We start from the raw sequence: 17050 nt of genomic DNA, 5'->3' as shown, positions 1-17050 counted from the left end.
TAACGATTTTATAAGCTTCATATTGTCAATGGAACAGTCGTATTTTAGTTAGAGAATTAGGTAAATTGGTGATTTGCGTCTACTCCTTTGATTCGTATTGAAATTGCCAAAGTAAAATAGTTAATAAAACTTACCCTCGACTTCTTATTTATTACTTCCTTCTCAACTTCTTTGATAACGCGCTGACATAGCAGACATTGAGGAGAAGTCAAGTATTCTTGATCGACTGTGCTAGAGTGTTGTCCATTTACAGTTTCATCGTGGATTTCGTTCGTTACTGAAATGAATTCGATAGAAATTCATTTTCAATTACAAGAAAATAAAATTATGTACTTACAAATATCCTTAGCGTCGTCATTTCTCTTTGGGGGCATTTCGTATGGTTCAAGTTTTGCGGTGCACAATTTCAAATAGGCACAAATCTGTTGCGGAGTAAAGTCGGTAATCAACATCTCAATTAATTCGGAAGAGTATGTATCGACAAAGTCAGTGCATTCCCCAGCAAGCTTTTTCGGCAAATGACTACACAAATTGTCTAGGGCGTGTTTGATATTCTCCTTCGACTTATCGTTCTTGATCACGTCCTGAAGTTGTTTGACAGCCAATAAGCACAATGGGCACGACGGTTTATCGCCTGATTCAATTTGGACTTCGACTGGTTTAGCTGAGAATACTTCCATGTCGTTGACGCTGGCTGGGCACATTTTCAACATTGGGCAGATCTTTTTATAGCGAGAATAACATAACAGACAAATTGGAATATTTTCGTTTTAAAGATAAAAAAATTCTTACTTGTCGTGGATCAATTCCTTGGATTAATAGAGCAATTACAGCATCACCATACATATCGACGAAGTTATGGCATTCACCTTCAATAGTTTTGGGTAGACGATCACAAGTTTCACTTACGACTTTCTTGATTTTTTCCTACAAAAATTTTTGTTATTTATTTAAATTATTGAAACCAATTCAAGGTAACTTACAGCATTGCTTGGCGTGGCCAGGGCTTCCTGTACGAAATGCATGAAATATTCACACAATGTGCAGAGTTCACCATTTTCAACCAGGGTGTTTGCATTAGGCGCGCCGACAAGTACGTCGATTGGCAATTGCATGCTTTCGATTTCTTCTTGGGTGAATTTGGGCTCATGAGCACCCAATAGTTTTCTTTCGCTTTTCTTCTCTTTGAGTGAAACTTGAATTTGGACTGGATCCGGTGGTAAGAACGGTGAGATAGAATCGAATTCAGATTTGACTCCTTTCTTGCAAATTCCAATCATGAAACACATTCCATTGGCATCTAAATTGTTTACTAAGTCTTTGTAGATAACGTCATAGTATTGATCAACAATGCTTAGACATTCATTTTGGAATTTGCCACTTTGCTTGCAGAATCCTTCGAGAACTTGCTTAAATTCAATCTCAGTTGTATTTGCAACTAGCAGATCTCTCAAATGTTTCACCAACTGCTCGCAAAGCTCACAGGGAAGGTCATCATCTTCTACTTGGACAATTCCAACATTGCCCAATGGGCGGATTTCAATTTGATCAGTTTCATGTTGATGGAATTTCATCGAGCATACACCGGACAAATGGCAAATGCTGTCTGCGGTTAATGTTCTCTCAAGTGCACTGTATATGTCGTTGAAGTAGGTAAGCATAATATTCGAGCATGCATCGGAATAAGAAGAGGCTTTATCGCAAAGTTCTAGCATATTCTTAAGGAGGTCATCGCGATTTGTTTTGTGAAATTTATCTGCAATAATACCGCCCACTTTATTACAACCTCCACATGTAAACTTTCCATCATCGATAATTATTTCTGGTTTAGGCGGTAGTGGTTCCGGTTTTGATGTCGTAGTGGGTTCAGCCAAGGACAGCTTTTCGGCTTCCAATAGCATTTGATCAATAGCAGCGTTATTACATAAACCAGCAACGGAGCAGACAACCTAATTAACAATTTCAAACATTGTTTATAAAATAATTCGAGCTTTTGATCAACAAGGATATTCTTTAAGATTGACAAGCAAAAGAGAGTCGATGTTTACATTGAATGCTAACTTTTTTTAGTTTCAATACAAGAAGAATCCATATAAAAGAGAAATATCTGAGAAATTCATTTTATTTTATTTTTTATACTAATAGAACTTTTGATAAGGACGAGTGAAAGACAGAATCAGTCGATACGGAACCCATGAAAGATTCTTTTTATTTCTATGATGAAAGATCATCCAATTGTTCTGGGCATATTTGAATTGATATTATAATATCAACTTTTTACTACACTTTACCTGAGGATTCATTTGAGAAGCTAAAGCTTCTACAAGTTCAGGAACGAAATCGTCAGCCAGTTTAATGCATTCCTTTTGAACTGGTTTGAGTGGAATCAGTTTGCAAGACCCTTCGAAAACAGCTTTTAGATCTTCTTGAGTTTGATTGCTTTCAAGTTGATCGCGAGCTTGTTTCACCATATCTAGACAAATTTGGCAAACGGAGTCATTATCTTCGGGTACAGTCTGCTTTTCCCAAACAGTTTGAATACAATGACGAACAGCATGACATCCCTTGGCATTTCTGAAATAGAAAAAAATGTGTTATTATTTATTTTTGAACTAAATCTGGTATTTGCATCAAATAATTAAGAGAGAAATATCAAATTTGAACTCGGATAAGCAATCAAATCACGTAAGCATTATTCGTCTTCGCTTTGTACACCAAGAAGAAAAATTGCCATTACGTTCAAAATACTGAATTGGACATTGGTCCAGAATATGTGCTAAGGTTTCATTACTTTCTTCACGAACAGCAGACAGTGTCCACAGATATCCCTAGTTTCCCCAATGGTAGTTTAGGCTGCAGTCACTCGTGAATATACCCACTATCATCCGCTCCTTCTTGATAAGGTTTAAATAATTTTGCGAGCATTTGGCTCCATATTTTCCCATGAGCACTCTGAATTGTTCCATTCTTGGTAAGCTTGCCTTCCCATTACCATGTTTACGAACCCCTTAACCAATTTTGCTCCATTCATGGCCGGACTCATGCGGTGCCTCATGGCCTTCTAATCCTAGAGTATCCAGATCCTATTGTTCCAGCTAAATGTATGCAAGGCATTCGCATACCAGCCTGAAGTTCATCTGGTTGGACCTAATTACCTTGATAGTTTGATAGGCTACTCTGGGATGGCTTAAAAGGGGATATTCTTTTGAAAATCCGAAGTGCTCTAGCCATGGTTAGACCCAGGTGCATTATACACAACGACCGCAAACCCGACTCACTTTGACAGGAGGACGGCGTTCGGTGGAATCAGAACGACATAATCTATTATGACCTGTTAATGTTAGGCGCTAGCAACAAGAAGCGATTAATTTGAACCGTTCGCTGTTTGAAAAAGGATCAGTATGCCAAAGGAATCAGCACAAGATCACTTAAGCACATTTGGCCATACTCTATCACATACTTACCGGATGGCCGTTCGCGACACGTTGGAAGTACTTAGCTAGGAAGTTCTACTCACCAGACTTGGCTGCTTTTGACTACCATTTGCTTGCATTGATGGGCTACGCGCAGAGCAGCGCTCTGATTTGTTCGAAGAAGCAATTGCCCAAAAGGGGAAAAATGTATAACTAGCTATGGATCATTCTTGAATAAATCTGTTTTTAGAATTCTTCGGAAATTAAGGGTGTTTTCTCTAAATCCGCATTTCATAGTTGTAAACCTGATGAAACAAATTGATGATTTGGATACAAATTCACAATAGATGGATCCAACGACAACGGATGTGCCATTGAAGTTTGGCTAGGAAATAAACGACTACAAATTACAGACAAATGTGCTAGCGGAGCAAGCAACCGGCAAGCAGAGTAGTATTTGATGGAAAATTAAAATAGCTCACATTCGTTGATCAACGCATATGTGCCATATACATGCTCAAATTCTTTAACGTTTGTGTTATTAACTGCCGCGCACCAACAGAGGATAAGAAAGCCGTCTTGAAAGATAAATATTAACATCGGCGAGAACATTTTTTGACGGTCTGCTTCTCAAAAGACATCCAGCTCCTACTGGGAGGAAAAAGTCGGCAAAGGGTCTTATCAAAGCAGCATACCAGGAGGGTATAGTCTCCATGATAACACAAATAATAATGGTTAATGACTTTTCATTCATTTTGCAGGCAGTAAGAACTGTGATAAGCTCAAATTGTGTCATTCGACGCCCAAACATACAATCAAACAGACCATGTCCTCATCGAGATAAGCAATGTCTGAACTTCGCAAACTACACCAATATGAAAATTGCATAAATGGCGACGCTAAAGGCGTATTATGTAGAAAAGCATCTAATTGTGTCACAATTAACAATTGAGTAAATATGGCGAAACATTAAGGAAAGCATCCGGACTTGCTAAGAAATCAAGAGTAACAAAAACAAAATAACTGATTTGAAGAGGAATTTCGATAGGAAGATGTCCAACATTTTACAGACGAAAACAATAAGAATGCAACAACGCCCACGTACGTGACTGTGCAGCGAATCACAGACTAGTACCGTTTTATTACTCACAACGGTCATCACAGAAACTGGACCAAGGGTCGATGGGGGCAGAGAGCTGAAACGGAGGGATTCATGTGTGACATTCAGAACGGCGTGGTCGCCATTCGAGCTAATAAAAAGCTCACCATGAAAGAGCGGGTTTAGAACGACCAGTGCAGAATGTGTGGTTCGGCAATGGCAGTACATGAACAGGTACAATGCTGTATGTGAAGTGATTCACCAAAACTTTGCATACAAGCGTGGGCTGGTCACGGGAACATGTCCGGTTTACCGATATGAGACGCAGGGGCCTAAATCGCTCACGGCTTTCCTTGATGTCCTGCGACTCTCTGGTTAAAATTATGCAGAAATATACCATTCTGCATAAGTGCTCGATGTTGCGCAGAGTTCTCGACGGATTCTCCCATTAACCTACAACCGGCCACCATCATCAGCGCCCCGAAGAATTTGCTGCTTTCTTAAACCAGATGAAACGATCACTACGAAATGTTATCAGCAATGTAATCAGATTTAGTATTGCTATTTATGAAATAATACCAGCGACTTCAAGATAACGCCCTTTTTAATTTAGACTAAGAGCTTTCGAAATTTTTCCTAGGACTACTATTTCTTTCGACCGATATAGGGTGTTTTAGCTGGAAACAACTACTCGAAATCCTGAAACGACTTGAGTTTCGTTAGAACATCATCCATATTTGACATCTTTTTGTTTTCGATTGTCCTACATATTCTTGACAGTTCTTTTGCGATGATTGATAGTTTCGTGCTTGCATTATTAGGAACTATGCCCACTTTCTGCTTCTTTTATAAATATTATTTATGATACCCACTATACGTCAACAAGAGTGTTAGAAACGCCAGAACAAATGGTAATCTGTCGATGTCATATTAGGGCGCATCAAAACTTCTCAGCCAGGTTTTACATCTCGGCATTGAACTTGGTGTCGATCGACGCTTCAGCAGCGATGAATCTGCTTTTGTTTATGTTTATGGGAACAACAAATGGAAAGTGATCGGCACTATTGCTCGAGGCTCGAAGCCATCGTTGTGTCTCATTTTTCAATACTACCGCTCAGGGATTCACTGATTCACTTTTAATCAACCGACTAAATGAATCAAAAATATTTTTTGGTCGATATGAAATTCTTTAGCAATGTCATAACTTCTTTCGTACTGGTGTTAATTTTTTCCATGAATTTATTGTTTTTTCGACCAAAACATTTTTAAATTTTTAAAAAGAAAGCGTGCAAACCATGTTTCCACGGTTGTTTTCCATAAAGTATCTTTATAGTAGTAAAGTGTGTATGAATCTTGTAGTAAAATGTAGCTGAACTTGTTAGCGCTGATGAAGGGAACAAGTGGTTCCCGAAATATCGGTATTTGCAAGAATAAATATTCCCACCAACGAAAAAGAAACAACAAGTTTTTATTATTTCAAATAATTAATCATTGGAAACACCGCATAATTTCACTCAGATAAATATGTTTTGTTGCAAAGCATGTCATCGACAAAGGCGCAACAATCGGCAACCGGTCTAGCCTACCTTAATAACGAACTCCAAACATCTGTTTCGCGGTGAGGTCTACCTAATCGATATTCAGCCTACGCCGTCGCTCTATCTGATACAGCACTGCCACGTTTTCTCCTTCTGTCACAGAAATTGTTCATATAGACTTCCCGAGCTGGATCATCTTCACCCATACGAATTAGGTGACCTACCCACCACAGCCTATTCAGTCAGATCATACATTTCTTCATTATATAAGCTATGAAATTGTCCATCCTATTATAGGGAGTGAAAATTCTTTGGAGAATTCTCGTCTCCATCGCGGCTAAGAGTTCATACTAAGAACTTAAGCGTCCGAGGAATATGTGAGGACGTTTGAACTATGGTGAGATGTTTCGGGTGGAACAGTTGTAAGCTGCAATAGGCTTGTTGGCTGCCAAAAACCGTACACGAATGTATTATCGCAGCTGTGGTCGGTCGTGATTTTAGAAAGAACGGTTTCAAAATTGTAGTGTCCTATCTTGATTGTTTTCAGCTTATCTGTGCCATTTAATATTCTTGTTACTTTTGTTGTTAATGTTAACATTCCCATTATAAACTTCCTTGTCTTCATTAAAGTGCATTCCAAATCTTGGGTTGCTCTTTCTATTTTGTCTATATCGTTAAAATAGGCCAGTAATTGCGTGGAACTAAAGAGGATCTTAGGTCATTGTGGACGAGGAAAGGTGTCAAGAATGGTGAATGAGTCTAGCAAGATAGCAGAGAATATCTTATAGATGGTACTTAATCAGCAACGCAATACCACGGAGCATGAGCGGTAAAGCATATATTTAATATCAATCAAAACTTGTCTGAGCTCACAATTGTCAAAAAAAAGTATTTTTTCAGATGTAATTAGTCGTCTTAAAATTATTATACTTCAACGTTAAGTAAAGAGAAAGAAGTAGTTATTGTACTATTGGAAATTCAAAACCCAGCTGATATCTAACCGCAATTTCTGAATAGAATAATATTGTAAAATTCGGATGTCTGAATAGACACAGACTGCTAAATAAATTCCCTATTATATGTTTATATTTGTTATATTTACTTAGTTATAAAACATGGATATTTTCTGGAAGGAATGTCAGGCATTCCATGCCCTGCTGGCTGACAAGTGCCATTATGTCCAGTACAAGTTTAAAATGAACCTTTTGTGTGAACAAGACATAATTCAAAATAAGTCACGACTTGTGTTTCTGCACAGTTATTGGCAAATCTTGTTTTTTTGCTCAATTCTTATAGAGCAAAATGGTCAAAGCTACATTCCTTTCAACAGCGGACTCCAGTTAAAGATATATTCTGTGCAATACAATCTGTCAGGGGATTTTGCGCGAGTTCATCACTTGTTGTTGCTTTATGACGGCTTTGATATACTATCGTGTTGTGAATGGAATGCCACCGCAATGTTAGTCATATGCACTCTTCATGAGTGGAACGATTTATGCTCGTGAGCAATGTCTTCTACATATGTCAATGAACAATGTTTCCGTTTCAACTTTGTTGTAAATATTATGAGTTTTCCCTCATGGTTAGTGTATCCATATGTTCCAAGTACCAATCTAAATAAATCGTCCCAGTGAGAAATGTAATCAACAATTTTTTTTTATAATTACTGCATTGATAAGAAATGCTTGAATAATTTTCGGAAGAACTTGGTACTTGTTTCCAAGGTTAGTTATGGTAAACTAATCACCGCTAAGTTGAAATGAAATGATTGCGTTGAACTGAAGAGCTCATATCAACGAAGCTTAAATAATGTAAATCTTATTCGAAATGACCATGGCTCATAAACATTTCCTGGGCTGGGTTAATTTTTTGTGAAAAGTATCGCTTTAGTTTTTCGTTTCTAGGGGTTTGTATATCGCAGCATTTTTTGCTATGCAGAATGGATGAATCACCAAACCGAGGTGTTTATATTTATTTGAAGATGTTAAATTTGATTACCATGCGAAGTTCTAACATAACAAAAGTTCTGCGTTTGGTATCTTATAGAAATTGCAGCGTTTTCATAAATTCGCTAAAAGCGTTCGGGCATATCTTATTGATGAGTAATTCCTTTCTTCAAGGGAAAAATATTTGTTTTCGATTTATACACGCAAAAGGAGGGTGTATTCTTTTTGTGTGGGATCATCATTATCATCAACGGCGCAACAACCGGTATCCGGTCTAGGCCTGCCTTAATAAGGAACTCCAGACATCCCAGCTGTCTGGCGTCCTGTCCTATGCCATCGTTTCATCTAAGGCAGGGTATCCCTCGTCTTCTTCTTTTACCATAGATATTGCCCTTATAGATTTTCCGGGCTGGATCATAATCATCCATACGGATTAAGTGACCCGCCCACCGTAACCTATTGAGCCGGATTTTATCCACAACCGGACGGTCATGATATCGCTTATAGATTTCGTCGTTATGTAGGCTACGGAATCGTCCATCCTCATGTAGGCTTACGGCAGGGAAGACTAAGAGTATTCTTAGGCCCCAGCTCACAGGGCGCAAGCTAAGTGTCAACAACAATACTAAAGTCTGAAAAATAGAAACCCTTAAATTGTAAAATGAAATATAATACAATGCGCCACAAATTGCTAACGAAAACATACGTTATGTTACTGCAACATGGCAAAAAGCAATATCTGAACACCCTTTACAATTGAAATAATGAAAACGAATTCCAGAACGTTTGTTTGGTTCACCTTTTTTATCATCGGCAAACTTAATTATTTTTTCTAGAATAGATAACAATGTGAAGAAAGTGCTTCCGTTTTTACATTTTCTTTATCATTATTAAAATGCATAATCGTGTAAAAAGCGGCTACATAAGAATAGCCTATCCATAAGCATTGTAATCTTTGCAGTAAATAACAAATTCTAGACCTCAGGTATATTAGTATTTGTGAAATATCAGGCGTATCATTTATTTGCTTGAACCTATTCAAATGTGTCCACAAACGGCAGTGAAAAGTATTATCGCAGTTCAATAGAGGTTAACGTGACAATCTAAGAAAGATGCTCTCTTTGAAAGTGAAGCTTAATTTAGAAGAAGTAATTGAAAACTGCAATAACACAGATACTGTTTCCAATTTTGCATAATAGCAAAAACGATGATTATCGGATAGCATAATAGCACAATACATACATATGTTACCGATTACAACACCCAACAAAGCGAGCTCTGATAACACCAATGCCTGAGTCATATCTAATTTACAGTAATTTGTATCGGCTTTATCCGCGGTTCACGAAAGTGACTCCTCGTTCACCGCATCTGTGATTAATGCAAATTAAAGCAATGAATGCAAAACATTTTTTTAACATGAAGCAAAGAATCTTTAATTATGTGATTGAACAAAATTTCTAGCTTAAATGGAAAAAAGCCCCAAAATTGTGATAAAGTTAATGTTAAGAATTTCTGGGGAAAAACCATGATAATTTAATAGTTTGGATTACCGACATACATTTTTTGCTTAATTTACTCAAAAAATGTAATGGCGCATTTAAGTTAAATATTGACTTGGAACCGTGGTTTCGACGAGAACATTTATAGAGGAAGTACTGATAATCATTAGATATTATATAAATTTGAATAAACGTTTATTGAGCGCCAAGATCCAACTCTACGTTAGGGGCAACCCTGAGCTGATCGATGGGGAGCCTGAGTCTAAACTCAGATTCGTCACTTATTTAATTGGGAACCATTCGCAGTCTTTAACGCATGAGCCGAAAAAGGCCCCTTTTGTCAGTACTCCTGTCCCTAGGCTCCAATGGGCGTCATTCATTAAGGGCAAAATCTTACTCACGGATAAGCATTTGTCTACGACCAGAAACTGCCTCCAGGCAAACCACATGACCTAAAGAAATTGCAGCTGCCGTCGGGAAAGCAAAGAATTGGGATCAGAATTCTGGTTGTGAGGATGAAAGATGATCTGTTTGACAAAACAGTATAACCACTTGAATATGGCATTGGATTCGCTATATCCTTAAAATTACTATGTATCCGAATCTGTTAAAAACTGTGGCACTACGAATGCAATACATGTGGCGTGGTCGTTCATTGGGGAAGAACATTGCCTTCCTGGTCTGACAAGCCGATCTGACATACACTGTAATATAGGAAGGAACTTGTGCGCTAGATTAAACAGTTCTATCGCAATCCAAAGAATAGAGTTCGAAGTGTGATATTTCAAAATCGCCCCGTGTCTCTACCGACCTTTACCAATGTATCGTGGTAAATATGGCATTGCACCCATTGTGGAGAAGTTGCGAAGTGTCTTGGTATGGTCATTTAATTCTGATTATAGCTCGCTAGTTAAAATTGTTCTGAACAACCAAGTCGATGAGAAGGGGCCTAAGAGCTGACCGAAACAGCAATGATAACCTGGCACGATCGAAGAACACGAAGGAGATCCTAGTAAAAGTTGACGAAGAGATGACAAAAATAATAACGCGAACCAGAAGGCGCCAACCGACAAAATGACATTAAACGATTACAACTTCAAAGAAGTTGAGAGTTTTGTCTATTTAGGCGGAACTGTCGCAAAGAACAACAAAATAGACGAAATCAACAGTCGGATCATGCTTCCCCACAAAACATTCTATCTGGTAATTCTAGAAAATAAATATGTGAAAAAAAATGAATGGTGAATAGCGAATGAGATACCACAGTGATACTTATTATACGACGAACCATCCCATCATGTTTGAGATTCGAAAGCTTTAGTGGAAATACCATGTAGAGCACATGGAAGGGAGGAGAATTCCCAGGCGCCTAGATGAGTGACCACTTGAAAAACCCCGGAACAGGTAGGAGGATTCAATTGACAACGCTGCCCGATTTCCGAAATTGGAGATTGCTCGATCGAGAAGAATCGAGACTTCTAGAGACTAAGGATAGACATCGGACTGTAGCGCCATAGAATAAGAACAATTTTGCGTTTCTATCCACTGTGCAATGGCTAAATCATCGGCAATCGCTTGCATAAGGATTTTCCCATCCTCCAGAAGCAATAGGAAGGAATGGAGATAAAAAAATCTCCTTTTTGCATCCCATTACTGATTGATTCTACGTCGTCTACATCACAAACTGTAACGAACGAGGTGTAGTTATTGAAAGTGCTTATATTGTTGAATCCAATCAAACACATTTCAATTCCTATATGATCTTCTCAATTTTTGTTGCCGACTCATACAGTCTGGGAATGGCTAATCTGTCCGAGGATTTTCCTTAGAGTACACCATTTTAATGTGTTTATCAAACTGTTGCCATTCATAGATCACCACTCTTCCCAACCCAGATTTTCGTTGGATCCTGAAGCTTAATTTGTATCGGCAATGTCGATTGGTTTACCGCGGTCCGGTTTTCCTTCGACCGCAGGATCTCTATCATTAAATCAGGTGACGTTATGTCTACAATCAGGGTGGTAATGAGCCTCCACCTCTGTTCTACGAGTCCCGAACAAGGAAGTAATTCATTATTTGGGTCTTCGAATGCAGTGATGCATTGAAGAATGTCAGAAAACTAATCCATACAAATACTTCCTGCAGTAACCATATCCCATAAGAAATCGTAAAGTTAATTATTGAGTTCACCCCAATTTTTGGTACAAATCATCAGCTTATGGATCCAGTACTCCTTTTTAGAAGTGGTTGTATATTTTGAAAAGTTTCATGCTTTCAGAAATCTTATCGGAAGGATTTTATCTTCTTCTGTCATAAAGATAGTGCATTTCATCAACTAGAAAGCTCTTAAGTAATCGTTCTTGTTATGAGTGGTATTCACTGCATACTCTCACAATTAAGCGGTACGTAGAAGTCATTATTTTCCAGTTCTCATTTGTCATAAACTTAAAAATTTTGGTTTCCACAGAAGCGAAGTATTAGGTTGTTGCAAATGAAATGTCGGATTTTTCAATGAAGTGAAGTTAGTTATGATTTTAATGTTTAAAACTGCCGCAAGGTGACTCTGGTGGTATGGGATAATTGAGTATAAATAGTCGTTCGTTCGATCAAGGAGTCATTTCAGTTTCAATCGTCATTGAAGTTCCAAGTAAAACTCAAAGAAAAAAGCATGGAAGGGAGTCAAAAACGTCTACTTTTTCTATATGAATTTAAACTTGGTCACAACGTAGCAGAGGCAACCAGAAACATTTGCAGAGCATTTGGAGCTGACGCAGCAAACGAACGAACGACACAGCGGTGGTTCGAAAAATTCCGATCAGGCGACATGACCCTCCAAAGTGAACCTCGTGGACACCCAGGACCATCGATCGACAACGACGAGTTGCGTTTGATAGTGGAATCTGATCCCCGATCATCGATTCGTGACATTGCAGAGAAAATAGGCGTACACTATTCGACAGTATCTCGGCACTTACAACAGCTTGGAAAGGTGAAGAAGCTTGATAAGTGAGTTCCGCATGAACTCAACGAGCAAAACATGGCGCTGCGAATGGAAATATCCAGTTCTCTACTCAACCGCAACAGGAACAATCCCTTTTTGCGCAGAATAGTGACATGCGATGAAAAGTGGATATTGTACGACAACCGTCGCAGATCAGCGCAATGGCTAGATGCCGATCAGCCTCTACAACACATGCCAAAACCGAGCCTTCACCCGAAGAAGGTAATGGTAACTGTTTGGTGGTCTGCATCTGGAATTATTCATTATTCGTTTTTGGAGCGTGGTGAAACAATTAATGCAGAGAAATATTGTGCCCAACTTGATGAAATGCACGAGAAATTACGTGTTCAGCGGCCTAGATTGGTCAACAGAGATGGAGTGATACTGCTCCATGATAACGCCCGACCTCATGTTTCCAGAATGACGGTCCAAAAATTAAATGAATTACGATATGAGACTCTTCTTCCTCATCCACCATATTCACCCGACCTCTCGCCAACCGACTACCACTTTTTTAAGCATTTGGATCACTTTTTGGCGGGGAAACAATTCAGCAATGAAGTAGCTGTCAAAAGTGCCTTTGAAGAATTTCTTAGCTCTAGAAACCCAGACTTTTACGAAACTGGAATAAATGCCCTTGTATCTCGTTGGGAGAAGTGCATTGAAGCTGCTGGTTCTTATTTTGACTAATAAAATTAATTTTCATAAAAGTTATAGTTTTTTGAAATTTTACTCAAATATCCGACATTTCATTTGCAACAACCTAATAGTTCGTATATAAGAGTTTACGGAAATGAAATCTTTGACTGTTCAAGTTATAAGGAGGGGGTGCATTGAATTTCGCTCAAAGGATTCCGCGAGGACTTTGCATCACTTCAAATGTCTATTTCTTTGTCCAATACATTAGAGGTGGTTGCTATTTTTTTTTAAATTCAACTTTTGTGGTGATTATGTAAGATCACGCTCAAGGTAGATTGGTGTGTGAACGTCGCGGGTCCATTTAAGAAGAGTTTCCTTAGTTTGATTAACTGCTGCATTACCCCAGAAGGTGTGTCTTGAATTGAAGCCGTCATCGACGATGAGGTACAGTCGAACCTGGTTAATTTGTAGTCGAAGAGATCAATCAACTTAGAATTATCCAAAATTCAAATTACAGAAGTTGGGAGTAGGTACCTAAATACAGGAAGCATGTATATACATACATACAACAACTTTGAATAGTTTACGATGTCATGAGCTTCGTAAAACGCCTCAACTCTAGTATACCTACGAATTTTTTGAAAACCTTTTCGTACGAAATCCACACAAATCAAGTTTTTTAATTCCCCGAATTATTCAAAAAGGCTTCGAATTATCGACCAAAAGTTCGAATTATCTACGATTTCGAAATATTTAAGTTTCGAATTATCAAGGTTCGACTGTATTTAAATTTTAACTGGAAATTTTGCAACCATTTCAAAATGTGGCCAAGTTGTCCAGTTATGAATCTACATTTGATATAAGCGAGAACTGTCGAAATGGGCATATCATCAGTCGTTTGAACTATTGCCGTAGCAGCGGCAGGTTTTTGATGACGACTTCCTCAAAATCATAATCTTCCCTGACTAAAAGAGCAGCGTCGGATTTGGGGTCCTTCCAGGTAGTTTCAGGGAAGTTGAATTCTGCTTTTAGAGTGTCAACGAGCCCTTGGGCAATGGCACGTTGGGCGTGTGAGATCAGGAACCCAGAGTTGAATGTAATGAAATTAAGCTCCATAAATTCATGATAAGTTGACGGGCAACACCTAGTTCAGTGAAACCATCGGCAGAAACCACGCTTCCTAAATATACAAATTGATCTACGCTTTCGATGTTCTGCCCATTAATGTAGATATAGAGAATGCAATCACCACGACAGAGAACCATGGTTTTGTTGTTGTTTATCGTCAATCCAACTCTATCTGCACGATAGTTAAGGGGTAGAGCGTCAGCCTCCCAATCTCGCTGCTCTTCCTGAAATCATTGCGATCTGCGGCATTTTCCGCTTCCCTGACCAGCGCAATAGCAAATTCTCTCTTGTCCCGTCGCACACTACGCTGAACTTCTCGGGATTTCGCTCGACATCGGAGTTCGAGCGCATCACGCCCGTAATCATTCGCAGCCGTCAATAGAGCCGTGAACCCCTTTCGTTCATCGATCCGTTTCAACGATTCTGCAGTCAGTTAGATCTTATGATGCCCCTTCGGGGCGAGGTCGACGATCTATGTAGGACCCGAGAAAGGAGAATTTTGATGGCAGCCCGCTCGCACGACAGTTGGATGACAGAAGTGGTCGATGTAGAACTTAGGGGGTCGCAGCTCCCCAACCCTGCGAGAAGTAATGGATGCAAGATGGAATTGAACATAAGCGGCATTCAGATTATCAAGAGGGAGAGGAGTACTCTCCTGAGTCCGACCATCTTACTTTACTTAGGCCAAAAACGTCCAGCTTATATCTTTTGAATTCCCATTTGAGGACCTTCGCTACATTAACGAGAAGCTTGTGTACATGTCAGAAACCGTCATAGTCCGTTTTCAATAGCCAAAGGTCGTAGCCGTGAGTTCAGCCCTATCTGACGAATTGTGTTTTCGGTAAAAATAAAGTTTCAATTTTTGCAGGTTGCTAGTCCACAAAGGTTTATCGCTTTTATTCGCCTTTTACCACAACCAGGAAGGATTTTGAGTGTATTCTTAAGCCGCAGCTCGCAGCACAACAGGGCTCCCCAAGAAAACAAAACAAAACCTTTTGGGTTTGAGGCTTTTAATTTGCTTTTTTCCGACGTTTCGTGTGAATTCCAGCTCATTTTTTCAGAGTAGACCTGAGACTGGTGCTCAGCGTCTTTGTCTAGGTCTATATTCCATATTTCATAATTATAAGATCCTGTTGTTGACCTAATTTATAATGTTCCATAATGAATTCAGGCTCTAATCCTGGTCCAGGTTAATAGTGTTAGGGTGCTTTTTCATTTCTATGGCCGCGAAGTGTTTTCGGGGGTAATATGAAACAGTTTTTGAAAATGATCGCAATAGCAATAAGAGCCTTCAGTTCCCGACACTGGTCGACCCGATTCTATATCCCGGCAGACGGTCAGAACTTATGACACCCCTTCGGCACATGAACAACAAATTCATTTGAGCCCAAAAGAAAGTACTTTTGATGGCGGGCTGTTCAAGATGTTTGCCGTCCGGTCAACAAACTGTCGAATGACAGCCGATCTGAGGCGATGGGAGTTGTCGTTGCATTCCACAAGGCCATGTTTCCTAATTACATGTCGGAACAAGGCGAAGTCTCCGCTGTTGTGTAACATTGCGATAGAGATATCCGTTCTCCTGGACCGGAATCTCGCAGTTAGTATTCTGTGGAATACCGGTTCCTAGAACTAGAGAACGCTAAACAATGAGATAGGGCATTAAATATAGCCCCGAAACTTTATCGCCATCGAGAAGAATTGGCATACACCAAAATTCAATTATAATGTTGACGAAAACAAAGGGTCGTGGCCGAAAGACCAGTTGCTAACCCACAAATTCCACAACCGCCAACTCAAAGGGAAACCACTGCTTCAAAGGGGGATCGACTTCCCGTCTTAATAGGAAATACCATTAATGCGGATGCATTCCTGAGGCGCCAAGGTGTTAACCACCGTTCCGACTGGAGTGACTTTTCCCTCCTCTGAAACAGGCTTGGCACTATATTATGGCGGAGTATTGAATATAATAATACATATATCTCTGTTTCTTGTGGGTTTTGCAGCGGAAACTCGCTAGAAACTCCTGTCGAACAGTTCTAGAAACTTCTTCGAATGTCCATTAGTATTACTCTCTCCTACATGCTTCCCATAGTTTCTAAAAGATTCGAGTCGTTATGAAGAGAGCACACCGGATGATTTCTAGGTCATAGATAGTAAAATCTATTTGTCTTTTCGACTGGGCGGGAAACACCCATCGAACGTTCACAAGTCATAAGCGCTAATGAATCAATTTTCCCCAAAAGACACCGGCTTGAGGTAATTCCCCGGTACTCATAATATAGAAATTAGAACTGGCGTTTAAACTCCACAAAAGGTACCGTACCAATGATTGTACTCTTCAGAACTTTTGATGAAATTCCGACCACGAGTTTGCTTTCCTTCATGGATTTTTCAAATATATCTACAAAATCGAATCGAAAGGCGAATCGAATGGTGTACAGATAACAAATTGAATTTTTCCTCGAAATCATAGCAACATCATTTCACCTTTAAATAATTCAATCTTCTGCGCCGCAAACGTGATTGCATCAGAACTATCGATTTTTGTAAACACAAAGTTTTCGGTTGTTGTGATTTGAACCACTTCCAAGGCCAAACTGGCTAACGTTTACTCGCAAGCATGGGCAATATTCGGCTCTTATTTGCAGTCAAAGTTTACAAATGTAATCTGGAGGCATATTTGTCATTTACGGACGATGATAGTCGGAGAGCTCCCCATCCCCCCGTGGACAGCTGTGATAAGCGAAACACACATAGGCACGGCCCGAGTGCATGTTGCCAAAG

The 17050-nt window shown here is 39.3% G+C and overlaps 1 protein-coding gene across 2 annotated transcripts in view; it reads right to left on the bottom strand.

Annotated features, from left to right (window-relative positions):
• Positions 1-17050, bottom strand: part of LOC119649100 — a 33043-nt gene that overhangs the window by 14790 nt on the left and 1203 nt on the right. For both annotated transcript variants that reach the window (XM_038051104.1, XM_038051112.1), the window contains exons 3-7: positions 2292-2574; positions 984-1949; positions 793-927; positions 338-722; positions 135-277 (exon numbers count right to left, since the gene is read on the bottom strand). In XM_038051104.1, coding sequence (XP_037907032.1) covers positions 135-277; positions 338-722; positions 793-927; positions 984-1949; positions 2292-2574 — 1912 coding nt within the window. The remainder of the gene's footprint in view (positions 1-134; positions 278-337; positions 723-792; positions 928-983; positions 1950-2291; positions 2575-17050) is intronic.

Source organism: Hermetia illucens, chromosome 1, assembly GCF_905115235.1.
Source record: "Hermetia illucens chromosome 1, iHerIll2.2.curated.20191125, whole genome shotgun sequence".
In the NCBI taxonomy this organism is placed as follows: Eukaryota; Metazoa; Arthropoda; class Insecta; order Diptera; family Stratiomyidae; genus Hermetia; species Hermetia illucens.
The sequence above is the reverse complement of the archived record's forward strand: the minus strand, read 5'-3'. Positions and strand labels throughout refer to the sequence as shown.